The sequence below is a fragment of the Centroberyx affinis genome, unplaced genomic scaffold (assembly GCF_046629955.1).
Source record: "Centroberyx affinis isolate AG114_WGS23_722 - 3 ecotype Tasmania unplaced genomic scaffold, CSIRO-AGI_Caff_v1 ptg001013l_1, whole genome shotgun sequence".
Classification (NCBI taxonomy): Eukaryota; Metazoa; Chordata; class Actinopteri; order Beryciformes; family Berycidae; genus Centroberyx; species Centroberyx affinis.
The window spans coordinates 321,275-335,585 of record NW_027279575.1 but is presented as its reverse complement, the minus strand read 5'-3'; the positions used below and the strand labels follow the sequence as shown (position 1 = coordinate 335,585).

The window sequence follows — 14,311 nt, the reverse complement described above, 5'->3', positions numbered from 1 at the left end:
CTGCTCCCCGCTCTGGGACACAGAGTCCAAAGCGGCGGGGAACGTTGTTCAAGGGCCGCGCTGTTTGACCACAACACCGAGCGCTTTCACGTTCAAGGTTTATTTGGCCGGGGCGATAATGTCACGGTGCGGGACTGGGAGAGGGAGAAGGGGGCAGGAGGGAAGGAGGGAGGAGGAGGACAGGAGGGAGGGAGGGGTTGGGCGTTGCTCTTGGTCTGTATCATCCTCTCTGCAGGTGACGAGAGACGGGCCAGGACAGGAGAGGAGAGGAGTGATGTCATCTCTGGAGCGGCCGGCAGGGCGGGCGGGTGCACAGTGCAAAGACGGGTGACAGAGAAACATTAGCTCTGTGTGCTCTGCATCCTGATAGGCCCTGGACATCCTTGCACACACACACACACACACACACACACACACATACCCGCAGCCCATCGGCAAACTTCGCGGTGACATTGTGGCGGGCCTGTGTCAGCATCGGATGAGTCAGACAAATTGGCACAATAGGCAGTTCAAGTGATTGTTAAAATACACTTTTGGCCAACCTTGATGGGCTTTTTCACAGATTGAGCTGCGCTTTCAGAAACAAAGCAAGGCCAAAGTGAACAGCAGTGACCCAACTCTCCAAATATAAACTGTACGCATCATTCAAACTGGCCCAGTACAAAGGCATAATGGAAAAAGAAAGGAGGAGGAGGAGGAGGAGAGGGAGAGGCAGAGGAGAGGGAGTGAAAACCTATGACAGTGATGAAGGTGTGTGTTATTCTCCCGGCTCTCTCCTTCATTGTCTATAGGATCAGGGGGAGGACAGCTGCCCCGGTGGGCGTGGGCACTAAAGAGAGACAGCTTGAGCGCCGTTCATTGTCATTTATCATTGCCCTCCTACGTGGCCTGCACACACAGCCGAGCCTCCATATACGCATGCCTCCATTTCGCTTTTTTTTCCTCTCTCTCTCCATCTTTCCGTCCTTCTTTATCCCGTCCTTTTCCCCTCCTCCTCTTGCCTCTCTCTGCCTGTCTTTCTCTATTCCTATCTCTGCAGCTTATCTCAATCTACGGTGTCTTTCTCTGCTCCATTTCTCTCTTTCGCTGTCTCTCTTTCCTTCTCATCTGTTCTTTCTCTCTCTCTCTCTCTGTCTTTCCCACCCACCCACCCTCTTCCCCACCTTCCTCCTTCCTGGCTGGCTGTGCCTGGCTGTGCTGCTGGGGCGTTTGGATCATGTAGAACATGGCCGACTGCTCAACATCCATCACTCCGGGACGTCTCTAAAACAAAACCGCCTGCCATCCTCGACAACACCCCCCCCCCCCTTCCCCGTCCCCCTCCTCCATCCCATATGCGATGCCAAAGCCAGCTCACACACTCCCATCTAACCGGGCGAGGGAGGGGAGGTAAAGAAAGTGAGGGAAAGATGGAGAAAGACAGAGAGAGAGGTGGGCTGCAGGCCTGTATTCCTTCATTAGAGCGTGGCCTTGATCATAGATGCCTTTGAGGGAACTGACTGGGTGCCGGCGCACACCCACACACACACGCAGCATGTGGGCATACAGGCTGCACATACAGACAAGAGAGCGTATACATGCACCGAGAGAACGCAGAGACATAAAAAAAAAATGGTATATCCAGTCTATACCGCCGCCTATACAGGATGACACAGTTAAGTCACACACAAACTCCATGGCACCCACGCACATCAGAGCAATCAGCCACACTGGCTGACAGAGTACTAATTTAAGACCCAGACTTTGTCCGGGTGAAGCGAGCAGAACTGGGTTATGGTAGAACCTGATTAAAAATACATCACAGGCCGTCTGCGCTGCTGAGACAGTAAGCAGGCAGACAGGCTGAGAGTTCTGGGCCCAATAAGGAACAGAGCCGCTGACTGACCTACATCTGTTCGACTGAGCAGCGCCGCAAAAACACAACCACACGGAGGTGGTGTCAGGAAACATATATCTCCCCTCAATCACCTGTTTTGTCCTCAGTCACCTCTCTCCCTCTTATTTTTTCTCTCGCTCTCGCTCTCACTCTCTCTGACTTCTTTCTCTGTCTCCCGATTCATTTTTTTCTAACTCAAGAAGCTATATTTTCATGATAACCGCATTTTTTACATTACTAGTACATAAGTGCATATGCATAACACATTACCTATATCGCTCAACTTAGATCAAACAAATGCAAACTCCAGTCTCTAAACTGTAAATGTAATCTCTCCTTCTCTCCTCCTCTTTCTCCCTCCAACACACTCCTGTCCCCTGCTTTCTCGTTCTTCCTCTGCATCTTTTTTCTCTTGCTGTGACATTTCTCTCTCTATTTCTCAGTCGTTCTTTATTCTCTCTCTTTTCTCCTGCGCATGCAATCTCTCTCTCTCTCTCTCTTTTGCTTTCTCTCTCCATCTCTCAATCTCTCTCCCTGACCTTCTCCATACCTCTCTTTCTCAAATATGAGAAAGAGCCAGATCCTTGCTGTGCCCACAGATTTCTCCTTGCCTTTCCCCTCGCGCACAGAAGCTAAAATGTCAAGGCTGCAGACGGTGTAGTTTTGAATGGCTTTTATACACTGGTGCAAACTGAATGGCAAGGTTAGCTGAAGACAGACATTGCTAATAAAGACCAATATGGGAACATTATGAAAATAGCCAGTAGGAAGTCACTCAAACGTAGTTAATGTCACAAATGCAATGTTTCAGTGAAGCGTAATTGCACAAATGATATAATTCAGTGAGGCAAGGTAGCAGAAATTATTTAATCACAAATTACTTTCTGAACGCTCGCAAATGGATCTGGCTAGGAACACAGTGAGTTACAAAGACGTTAGGGATGGTAAAAATGGAACTGTGTTTATTTTTAATAAACGTGTACAGTGTTTAATATGTGTGTGTGGAGTGTGTCAGTAAGTTTTTGGTCTGTCTGCCTGCCTGCTAAATGATTTAAGGAGCACGATGGAAAAAAGTCATGTCTCTTCACCGTGTTATCCTGACAGGTACTGTGCTGTGTTGCTTGTGCGTTACATTTTAAATTAAGAGATGAATTCAATCAATCAATCAGTCAATTCATCAATCAATCAATTGACTACCCACCAGCCTGACATGGTGAAGTCGCGGTACAGCATCCTCTTCCCCACCTCCTTCCTCTGCACTCTCCTAGGGAACTCCAGATGGGTAAACTCATTCCCTAATAAGTGGGGCTGCATGTAGGCCTTCGATATGGAAAAAAAAAAGGAAAGAAGAGCAGAAGATTGACATGCCCAGGGGATAGGAAAAACAATTCCATAGTCTATTAAGCTGGCGAAGAGAGCAGGCAGCGTAAAAGAGACAGAGCTAAGCATAGCCAGTGTCTCAACGGGAGGGGAGGTCGGCTCTGGTAATATCTGACAGCTGTGCTCGCTACAAGGGAGTCGAGAAAGGTTCTGTGTTTTCTTTCTTACCAGGAACTGCAGTCGCTGTCTCTCTGACTCCGGCGTGAACTCTGTTGACACGGGGACGACTTCCCCTGCCCGGATAATGATAGCTCTGAGGGAGAGACAGAGGGAGCACAGAGCAGACAAAACAAGCCCTGTTTATTTGGGCTGCATGGGACGCTGCTGCTGCCGGCTGCAGGGCAAGAGAAGGTGAGCGGCACAGAGGAGAGAGTGCGTCTATACGTTCTGTGTGTTTCTCTGCAAGGGCACGCTGCGTGTCTGAGTGTGTGTGTGTGTGTGTGAGAGTGTGTGTGTGTGTGTGTGTGTGTGTGTGTCACCTGCTGTCCCCGGCGTTCCCCACGTAGAGCTTCCCAAGTATGTAGACAACCACCAGAGCAGTGCAGCCCCCTGAGATGTTGTAGACCGCCTTCTCCTTTTCTATCTGTACGTCCTGCACACACACACACACACACACACACACACACACACACACACATACACACAGGAATTAATCCTCAGATGAGAGCACATAATCCAAACCCCTTCCTCTGCACATAATCGCGCTTCTAATCATCAGAGGCTTCAAAAACTTTTTCCTATCAAGCAGCGCCACATACCATTTAACCAAGAACCTGATACGGAGTAAAATATTGACCTGATATTTAAAATCTGGCATGATGCTATTATTAATTATAGCACCATAATGAATTCATTAATCAAGAGCGCCATAAGTCAAAGAGCAATAAAACGGAATGGAAACCAAAAAGACGAGCGAAAGTTTGGAGGGACCACTGGTTATTACGACAGTTAATTAGCCCAGATTAATTTTGTGCTAATTAAACCAAAAAATTATTTGAAAAAAATCCATGCTATCAGTTCATTAATTAGATGAATAATTAACCTGTCACTGAATTAATCAAAATGCTAACATAAATTCGAACCAAGCTGCTCACACTTCATTTAACCCTTTTATACTGTCCTTGGTTATTGTTGGCCTGCCGTTAATGGGTCCTAAGGGGGCTTTAATGGCAAAGAAAAGCAGGAAGTTATCCGGGGAGAATGGAGGCACCCTTGGGAGTCACCAAAACATCCCTACGCACCTATCAGCAGATTGAGTGGGATGAAAAACGTCAGCTAATACATTTACAGCAAGTCCGTCCTTAACATGTTTTCCCCTGAGGGAGGTTCACCCCATCTAAAGCATATCGCCTTCTGCCGCGCTGCTGCCTACCACCATCTGATCACAACTGCTTTATGTGTGTGTGTGTGTGTGTGTGTGTGTTCGTATATGTGTGTGCTTGTCTGATAGGAGACAGCAGTGTCACAATGTATGTGTGTCTGGATGCAAGCATGTGTGTATGCATTAGGGCTGGGCAATATGGACCAAAAATCATATCTCGGTATTTTTAGGCTGAATGGCGATACACAATATATATCTCTGTATTTACTACGAAGTGGGCTAAATGTTCAGTTGTAAGTAGGGCTGGGCGATATGGACAAAATCAAATATCACAATATTTTTGACCAAATACATCGATATCGATATTGCAACAATATTGTAGGGATGACTATTGGTGCGTTCACAAAATATTTACACGATGAGATTTTTGATAAATAATCATCAGTAATGTGGATATAATGACTAAGTGGGTAAAGGCCATATCACAATATTACAATATCCAAAATCTAAGATATCTTGTCTCATATCACAATATCGATATAATATCGATATATTGCCCAGCCCTAGTATGCATGTATACTTGTGTGTGTGTGTGTGTGTGTGTGTGGGGTGGGGGATAAGTACTGCATGTGTATATAGAAATATGCTTATTTCTGTGACTGGATGTGAGTGTGTGTACGTGTGCATGTGTGTGTATGTGTGGGCTTGTCTGCACTGTATGTTGTACTTATGCATTGTATGTGTACATTTTGTATACATTTCATGTGGATGAGTGTATGTGTGTGTATGTGAGTGTGTGTTCGTGTTTCTGCATGACTGCACTATATCTTATTTTCCGGTAACAGTGCCCTAATGCCATCACCCACCAACACACACAGACACAGACACAGACACACACACACACACACACACACCACTGCTGTCTGCTTGGAGGAGCAACACATTTCTCAGGCGCGAGGGGACAAGGAGTGCAGAGGAGGGAGGGAAAGAGGTGTGTGTGTGTGTGTGTGTGTGTGTGTGGTGGTGGTGGTGGGGGGGGGGTGTCGAGAACAAATGTGTCCTTCACCCTGGATGAATTATGAATCCATAGCTAGCCATACATATTTATCCAAGCTGTATCCAATGCCTCTTGCTGCAGGCAAAGTCTTTAATAATGAAAATGTCTGCATAAACATCTACACCTTTCTCCTCGCGACTTCCGCTAGGAAGAATCCAACAACCAAGCAAAACAACCTGCAGGCAGACCGACCACGAGATGGAGAGAGAGAGGGAGAGATGGGGAGAGAGAGAGAGAGACAGAGAGAGAGACAGAGAGCGAGAGAGAGAGAGAGACAGGGAGAGAGAGAAGCCATCTCACACCACCAAACTACAATAACTGGCCTCTTAATACAGTAAAGTTTTAACTATCATTCAGACACTTCTTAACAGAGAGCATCAAGGAAACACACACACACTGCACACACAGTACATACACACTGCACACACACACACACACACACACACACACACATACATATCTCACCTCAACAAACTACAGTACCATTACTCCCATCTTTTCAGACACTTCTTCACACACACACACATACACACACTAACACACACCCACTGTAACTGTCAATATGTATTCATACAGTGACGGTTAGTTACAGACATACAACATAAAAGACAGACACACACACACACAATACCTCCTATGGGGCTACAGATAAATGTCTTAGGCCAAGGAGAAGCAGATTTGGCCAGAGATCTCTTCCCCTCTTATGCCTGTCCTGGGCCAACAGTCAGCTCCACTGATAAGCTTCTGTCTCTAAGCCACGCTTTCTGTTTGATGTTTACACGTCGCTGTGTGTTTATCGGGCTCTGGCAGCCTCTCCGCAAACAGGCCGTTTCCATAGGAATGCAGTGATTCGTGTCAGAGGCGAATTAAAGGCGAATCCCTCTGATAAGATACAGAGGCTTGGTAGTGAACTCTGAGACAGAGATTTAAAGTGATATCGAACCTTCCCACATTCTCTGACACTTTCCATTTTCTTAAAGAATGAGCTTCATTAAAGAAAGAAGATGGGGGCGTTTAAGGGGGAATTCTGCCAAAATTGACATTAAGGTTGTTACACAGCAAAAGTAGATGTGAAGATTTTTGTTCCAAGCTGAGATACCTACCATCTGAACCAGATTACATATACTATATATTAAAATTAATGATTACCAAAATAAAAATAAACGATGGTGGAGTGAGTAACTTAAGCCCATGAGTGACAAAATGCTTTAACAGGCTGGATGCTCTATATATCTTTGAAATATTGAATAATGAACATCAGTTGAAAATGGATATAAGGCACTTTAGAAATAATCTATTCATATTTTCCAAAAACTACCAAAATACACATTCATGTTGTTGTTATGCGAGTTTTAAGCTAAAGATTGAATTGCATTAAAGATTAATTGCATTGCTTGAAATGGTGGATTTCAGTTCAATTCCCCTTCAAGAAAAAATGGAGAGAGAGAGAGAGAGAGAGAGAGAGAGAGAGAGAGAGAGGGTGAAAAGTGCAGATTCAGAGCTGGAGAAAGAGCTGGAGGGGATGGAGGCATGAGAGAGAGGAGAGAAGGGAAACAGGAGAGACAGCTAGATGTTTTTTGTTGATTGGTGAGAGTCGTGGGCAGAAATGTTTGACAAGAGAGAGAAGAGGCAAAGATGGAAAGAGAGAGAGAGACAGAGAGAGAGATCGACAGGGAGAGGGAGAGAGAGAGAGAGAGAGAGAGAGAGAGAGGCAGGCAGAGAAAGGCAGATGCCAGTTCTATTGCATTATGAAATCAGGAATTGGAGTGGAGAGCTAAATATATAGTGAAGACTGAATCATCATCGGGTTTTAGCATCCCATCTAAATCCTATTCAAAAGCTGGATCACTGCTGATGTCAGCCAAATACATGGCACTCCATTTTAACACCATTTATTATGGCATTATAACCCTCTCCAGCTTCAGTGACCAGTCAATGTTTTATTCATATTGTAAATAATTTACAATACAATTCTATTGAAAATCATGTAAAAAATCACATCACGTCCCATCAAAATGACATCATCATTAAACAGAAATTCACAATAGGTCTATCAATTCATTAAGCAATGATTATTCAAGCTTTAATTACACCAACACACACCAAGGCATAACATCCCCAATACATTAGGTCAGGTTGCATGGGAGTACAGCTTGCTAAAAAATTGCTAATTGCACACTACCACCTAGTGGTCAAGAGGTGGAAGCATCAGGATGTAGTCAGTGTTTGCATTTGCTAACGAGATTAATCTGTGCTGCCCTCTATCAAGATCTAATTTAACTTCCCCAAGTGCTTTCAACCACAGCACAAATTTAAGCCTTTAGCGAAGCACACAGTCTCAATGCCGCAGTATGTCAGGAGCTGTACTGTGCAGATGTGGGTCGAGCATTATTGGCAAATAATTCGGAGCATCTGTTTTAGCCCGCTTGGAGTGCCAGGTGGGCGGGGTTGGCAGCATCAGGACTATTCAGATTACGTTAGCTAAGCTGTCAATCACAGAAAAGTATACTAAACAGACTTTCTATTAAAAGTCCTGTGATTGTTTAAACTTCGTGGCACTGATTATGTGGCAAACTAAGAAATATTTGCCAACACTATTTCACCCAAGTCTGCAACGGTGTACAAAACCAGTTTGACTTCAGAATAAGCAATGCTCCAGCATGCTCAGAGAGACTTACAGATTTCACTCTCTGACTCTAACAGTGCATAAGATCATTACTCCCTCTCAACCCAACATAGGACAAACACAGGAGAGATTGTTAATGGAAGACTGAAGGTTAAGATGAGACAAGAGGTCAGTGACCTCTGCCCTCTGTTTCCCCAAAGCCTGTCAGGCAGGCCTGCACTGTTTTGATTGGCTCTGGTCTTGACCGCTTGGCCTCTGCATGAGCTAAGTCTCCAACATCCACTTACAGCATGGCCAGATGGCGAGTGTTTGTGACCTGCGGCAGCTAGAAGGGGAATGTACATCACTTCTGCTGGCTCCGCCGCTGTTGGCTGGCTGACTGACTGATTGACTGACTGGCTGACTGACTGGCACCATATGCTTCTGATTTGAGGGGAATAGTCATGCATAATGGATTGAAAACAGTGAGTGGGTGTATGTGTGTGTGTGTGAGTGTATGAGCGTGTGTGCACGTATGCTGGTATGTTGGTCTTGGGGTTTGGCGTGTGTGTGTGTGTGTGTGTGTGTCTGTGTGATCACATGCCGACCTCCTGCGCCTTATCGCCTGCGCCCAGCTGGTAAAACGCCTACTCTTCTCTCAGAGCTGCTACAGGAGGTCGACACTCCAGGCGAGCTCATTTCAACTTAATTAAGAGCAAAGACGTGTCATATACTGAAGAGGCTTGGCCTATATTTATATTTATATACAGTATATATATATATACCCGCAGGTCGGAGTTAACAGGGAGAGAGTATTCAGTGTCTATATGCTTCTCCCAACAGCAGTGAACTGGGTGGCCTCTGTGCATATCACTTGATTATCTAATTACAGAGAATCAATATCAATTGACTAAGTAAATAATTCAAGTGTAATGAATGTTTAGTAAGCATACTGATTTCCCCATTTGTGCACTGTTACTGATAAATGTGGCAGCCCTCTGTGTGTGTGTGCTGTAGTCAATGGAAAGCAATTTGTAAATTCTATATAGATTTTACAGTTTACAACATTGTGCAGTGTTTACAGAGTTCTGTTATGTGTGTATAGTGAATAAAGAATGTATGTAGGTAAGTCAAAAAATATAACTCTTAGCTTAATGGTTATTTGGATTGCACACTTTAACCCATTTAACAATATCAAAGGAATACACTGACTTAAGGAGCAAATTTTGTTTTTACATCTGTTTTTCCAGGGAAAGTCAATAGAGCACGCTTGCTCTTTTCCAGCAACACCTTGCTTCACACTGACACAGTTTCATACATTCACACCTGGAAGCTGCCCAGAACAACAACAGTCTGCTACAGCTGGTCACTGAGCAGCTGGAGGTTAAGTGTCTTGCTAAAGGGCTCCTCTGTGGTAGCTGTTAAGGGAGAGGAGAGTGTCACTCATTCACTTTTTTCACAGCCGGTCTGGGGATTTGAACTGGCCAAAAGCCCACATAACAAGTGTGTAGTCAGCCTAACGTTGTGCAACAAGAGGACTGGTAGCACTGAATGAATATGTTTTATTACACTGTGTATGTATAATAGATGGTGTGCGTGAGGTTTGCATCATGTCAAAAACACCTTAGGCAAAAAAATACTGTCTATACAGAGGTAAAACTGCTATAATTTTCTCATTACTGGAGAGAGAGTTGATCAAACGCCTTATTTGTCAAAAAATCAATGTATTCCTTCGACATGTGAAACATCTTTGAGCTCTCTACTCTAAATCAAATGCAACCCCCTACCATGTCTTTGAAGGCGTTCTCGATGGCTCCGATCACCAGGCTCTCCTGTGAGACTTTCTTCTCAGTAAAGAAGCGTGTGGGCGGGGTGCTGGGGGAACCCGGCGCCCCCGCGGCCCCCCGGAGCGAGGCGGCCCTGGTGAGGGCGCGGTGGGACGTCGGGGTGAGGTGGTGATTGATGAGCTCCTCCCCCAGGCATGTGGGGGGCAGCAGGTTCGGAGTGCAGAGGATCTCCACCACCTCCTGGAGGTGCAGGGCGATGTGGTGCTGGAGGATGCGGGAGGCCACCACAGCAGCCCCGGAGCCAGCGTGGCCGTCGAACAACGCCCAGTAATGGAAGTTTAGGCCCTCAGAGTCCTGGATCCAGACAAATACACAGACAGAAAATCAATCATGCACACAAACATTAAAGCACAGGCACATTAATAACCAATAATGTCACCGTTTACATCTGCAGGGTAAAGCACATGAGCTGAAGAAGTTTGTCTTACCCTATATTCACACTGCAAGCAACATGATCGACAAGTAACCGAAAGTCCATTAATTTCCCATAGAGCTGAACGACCAGGGAAACTCAACTGATGTGGGGACAGCCATCAAGCTTATCAAGCTGAACTTTTCGCAGTCATCGGCCATCAACAGCCAATCAGATCTCTGCGCTTCCCTACTGATGTGATTTTCTTTAATGAACAATAGTTCTGCCTTGCAAGTGGAAAATGGATGAGAAGTTGACTACAGCAACGAAAGACAACAATAAACATCTCAAAGATTATACTTGGAAAACAGCTGCATCCATCATTGGGGTTGATCGATATTAAGCTCTAAAGTTTTGTTGTAAGCTCTACAGTTTTCTCTGTTTATTTTCAATTGCAAGCTATGTTAACTCATCAAAATTATGTAAGGTTATGAGAGGCAACACCAAAGCAGCGAAAATACATAATTTTCCTTTTCAAAACTTTGTGACTGCATGAGACCACTACAAAGATGCAATCGGAGCCTCTTGCACCGCCCACACTCGGTCAGAACAGAGCGACCCATCGTCCAAGCTGCTCGCAGTGTGATTGCAGGATAACGCAAACCATACCATCTCCTTGCAGTGCTAGGACATACAGATCGTTACTAGCTCACATTTGCACACACAAAGCTTGGATTTTCCAAGCGCAGTGCAGTCTGACTCAACAACATGAGCCTATGAAGCAAGCAAAGAGCACTAGAAAGGCTCTACACTACTCTTACTAGTCTAGTATCACTGCAGTAGTGAGTCATAGGGTACTTGCATGAGTTTGCTGAAGGCTCTGGGTAGGCCTTAGTGAAGTGGTGGTGGGCTGAGAGGGATGAATACAGGAAATAGACATCAATGTTTGGTGGTTTCAGCTGTTGGTTTCAGCCCGGTACAAAAGCTACAACTGCCAGTGACTGAATTAAGTGTATCAGTGCAGTGAAGGAAAAACAGCAGTAACACTTTAGATTAGGGAACACATTAACTATTAACTATAGGCTTTCCCTCAAAAACGTTTAATAATTTCTGTCAATAATACTAGCACCTTATACGCCCCATACTGAGCAAAGCATACTAAGAGCCCAATTCATGTGCAACACCTTCCTTACTGACTGCTATAAGCACTAATTAGGAGGCTTTTGAGGGACAAACCATAGTTAATGGGATATACTTACAATACAATAAAATAGTGCAGAATAAGATGCTAATACGTGGTTTGTAATGGCTAATAATGAACCAATACACTACTAATATGCATGTTAATAAGCAATTTAATAGTTAATATGTGTTCCCTAATCTAAAGTGCTTAGGTATACTGTATGGATTGGATACAGTATGCTGCCCTACAAAGGCAGAACAACAGTGACTACTTTTGTGTGTTTTAATGTTGAAAGATCATGACTAGATTTTCCATTTCCTATCAACAAAAATAATACCCATAATGCTATTAAAAGGTATACAGTCCACTTCTGTTCCAGCAATACTTCAGACGGGACGAGATGAACTTCCAAGTCATTTTTCTCTGTTTTACTAGTCACGCAGTGGCCAGTGGTACAGTTTGTGTGTGTGTGTCTGTGTGCATCTTTGAGTGTGTATCTGAGTGTGTTTCTATATGTGTGTACTTACGCATTCATGTGTGTTTCTGCGCGCAAAATGTACTCGTGTGTGCCTGCCCGCTTGGGTGGCTGTCTAGCAGTGCTGATGGCCACTGTGGCATGTAAAGGACACTGTGCTGTACGCTCCAATAAACTGCTGACGGGACAGAACGAGGGGACAGCGGGTCCCATCAGCAAGCCCCGGGGACATTCAAGGACTACAGCCACTTTGGAAAAAAAACATCATTACCTGGATTTCATCACTGAATAAATGCTAAAATATAAAGGAGCCAGTCTGTGATAAGTGTTATCATTTTTCTGACCTGGGAGTGAAGTTTCCTATACTGAAATCAGTCATTTAGTCTCCTTTCCAGTCTTTCCAGTGTCTTTTAAAAAAGTGAAGAGAGGTGAGAAGATTTCACCAATGCAATTTTCCAATGCAGTTTCATTTGTTTCAGGTGTTTTCTAGAAACAAGTGCTGATATCTTTAAACAAGGTACAAGATGGCTCACTCCACTAGTGTGAAGAAAATAACACTTGATTCAAAAGAATTCAAAAGAAAATTCCTAATGCAATTATTGAAATGTTCTTGAATTAAGATTTTTTTCACTTGTCCTAAGAAATATAAGAGATTAAGAGTCAATAAATGACGGATAAAAGACAGATTGCAGTGTGCAAAATTTTAAAAAGCACCAGAATTTGTTTTTAATTTGTGCAGTGAACTATTTTTATAAGAGGAGGTGTCACTTTAAAAGCTGCACTAGCCAACTTCACTCGTTGGCAGCTCCAAATGGCAGCGAGAGGTAACATTTTGAAGAATCTGAACTTCAATACCGAGAAATCGTGTAATGTGATGCCAGAAAACTGCACACAGCACGCTCATGTTTACCAACCTGGACCTGTCCAGTTCTCTCTGGACAGAGCATTCGCTTGCTGCTGTTTAGGAGACAGTTTGCATTTCAGTCTTAAGTTTCAATTCATCAAACCCTGTGGGCAAAATACCGGACACCAGAATTTCATTTGGGCAAACAGGGTGAATCTATGCTATCTCAATTAGGGGGGGATGGGATGGTCTTCTCTGTTGCAGCCCCACTTTGTGATTTAGGCTGATAAGACGGATGGATTCTTACAGAAAATTTTTGGAATCTGACTCTTGAGATTGACTCACCATGTTCTCCCGGAGGCCCAGGCCCTCTCCGTTGGGCAGGGAGGACCTCCTGCGGGTCATGGTGGGCCGGGTGGGTGTGGAGCTTCCTGCAGCTCTCCTTTTGACCACCAGCACCTCACAGCACGCCTGGTCCTCATTTAAAGTGCTCTTTCCTGCGTTGATCACCCTGGATGAAGAGGGGATGACAGGACAAAGGAGGGAATTAAAGCAATATTTCACTTTGGTAGAACATCTAAAGGAGTTCATGAATGGTCAGCTACTAAAATGCTGCTCTAGGGACCAGTACCCAGCACCACTTTCTTACTTTCATGTTGAACTCTAGTCTATAAACCATGCTTATGAGGTATGAACTGTATCCAGGACATGGGTTGTCATCTTTGTCATAACAGGCTTTCACTCAATTCAATTCAATTCAATTCAATTTGCTTTATTGGCATGAAAGTTTACAAACAATGTTGCCAAAGCATGAAGGTACAGAGTGTGTGTGTGTGTGTGTGTGTGTGTGTGTGTGTGTGTGTGTGTGCGAGTGTGTGCGAGTGTGTGCGTCTGTGTGTGTGTGTGCGAGTGTGCTGGGTTAGCACTCCATCATATAATGACTATCAATAGTCATAACAGTTCAACAATAAAAAATATATTCAATAAAAAAAGAATCAAAAACACAACATATTGGTCAACGTGTGTGTGTGTGTGTGTGTGTGTGTGTGTGTGTGTGTGTGTGATTCTCCCTGTTCCTGGACCTAAGGAGACGCAAGGTCCCACTGGCCAGGGAGTCAGAGCCCCACTTCCTTGGATTCAGAAGGAAACCCAGTTGGAAACTCGACACCCACTCTGCTGGTTTTGGGGTCTGGTCAGATTGGCCAGATCTGAACGATCTTTGTGTCCGAACTGGAGTGTCCCTGGAGTGGGTGTGGTCTGACTCTGAGACTGTGAGGGTCTCAGAGGACATTATAACTGACCCCCTCACCTCCGTTGCTTACAAAGGAATGTACATAGCACGTCACAACAGAATAGTGGACCTTATAGCGA

At 44.5% G+C, this 14,311-nt stretch overlaps 1 protein-coding gene across 1 annotated transcript in view; it reads right to left on the bottom strand.

Annotated features, from left to right (window-relative positions):
* Nucleotides 1-14,311, bottom strand: part of LOC139646902 (protein phosphatase 1H-like) — a 37,316-nt gene that overhangs the window by 10,374 nt on the left and 12,631 nt on the right. Inside the window, exons 2-6 of the mRNA XM_071522682.1 lie at nucleotides 13,286-13,451; nucleotides 10,027-10,380; nucleotides 3,736-3,848; nucleotides 3,425-3,509; nucleotides 3,078-3,196 (exon numbers count right to left, since the gene is read on the bottom strand). Of these exons, the coding sequence (XP_071378783.1) occupies nucleotides 3,078-3,196; nucleotides 3,425-3,509; nucleotides 3,736-3,848; nucleotides 10,027-10,380; nucleotides 13,286-13,451 (837 nt within the window). The remainder of the gene's footprint in view (nucleotides 1-3,077; nucleotides 3,197-3,424; nucleotides 3,510-3,735; nucleotides 3,849-10,026; nucleotides 10,381-13,285; nucleotides 13,452-14,311) is intronic.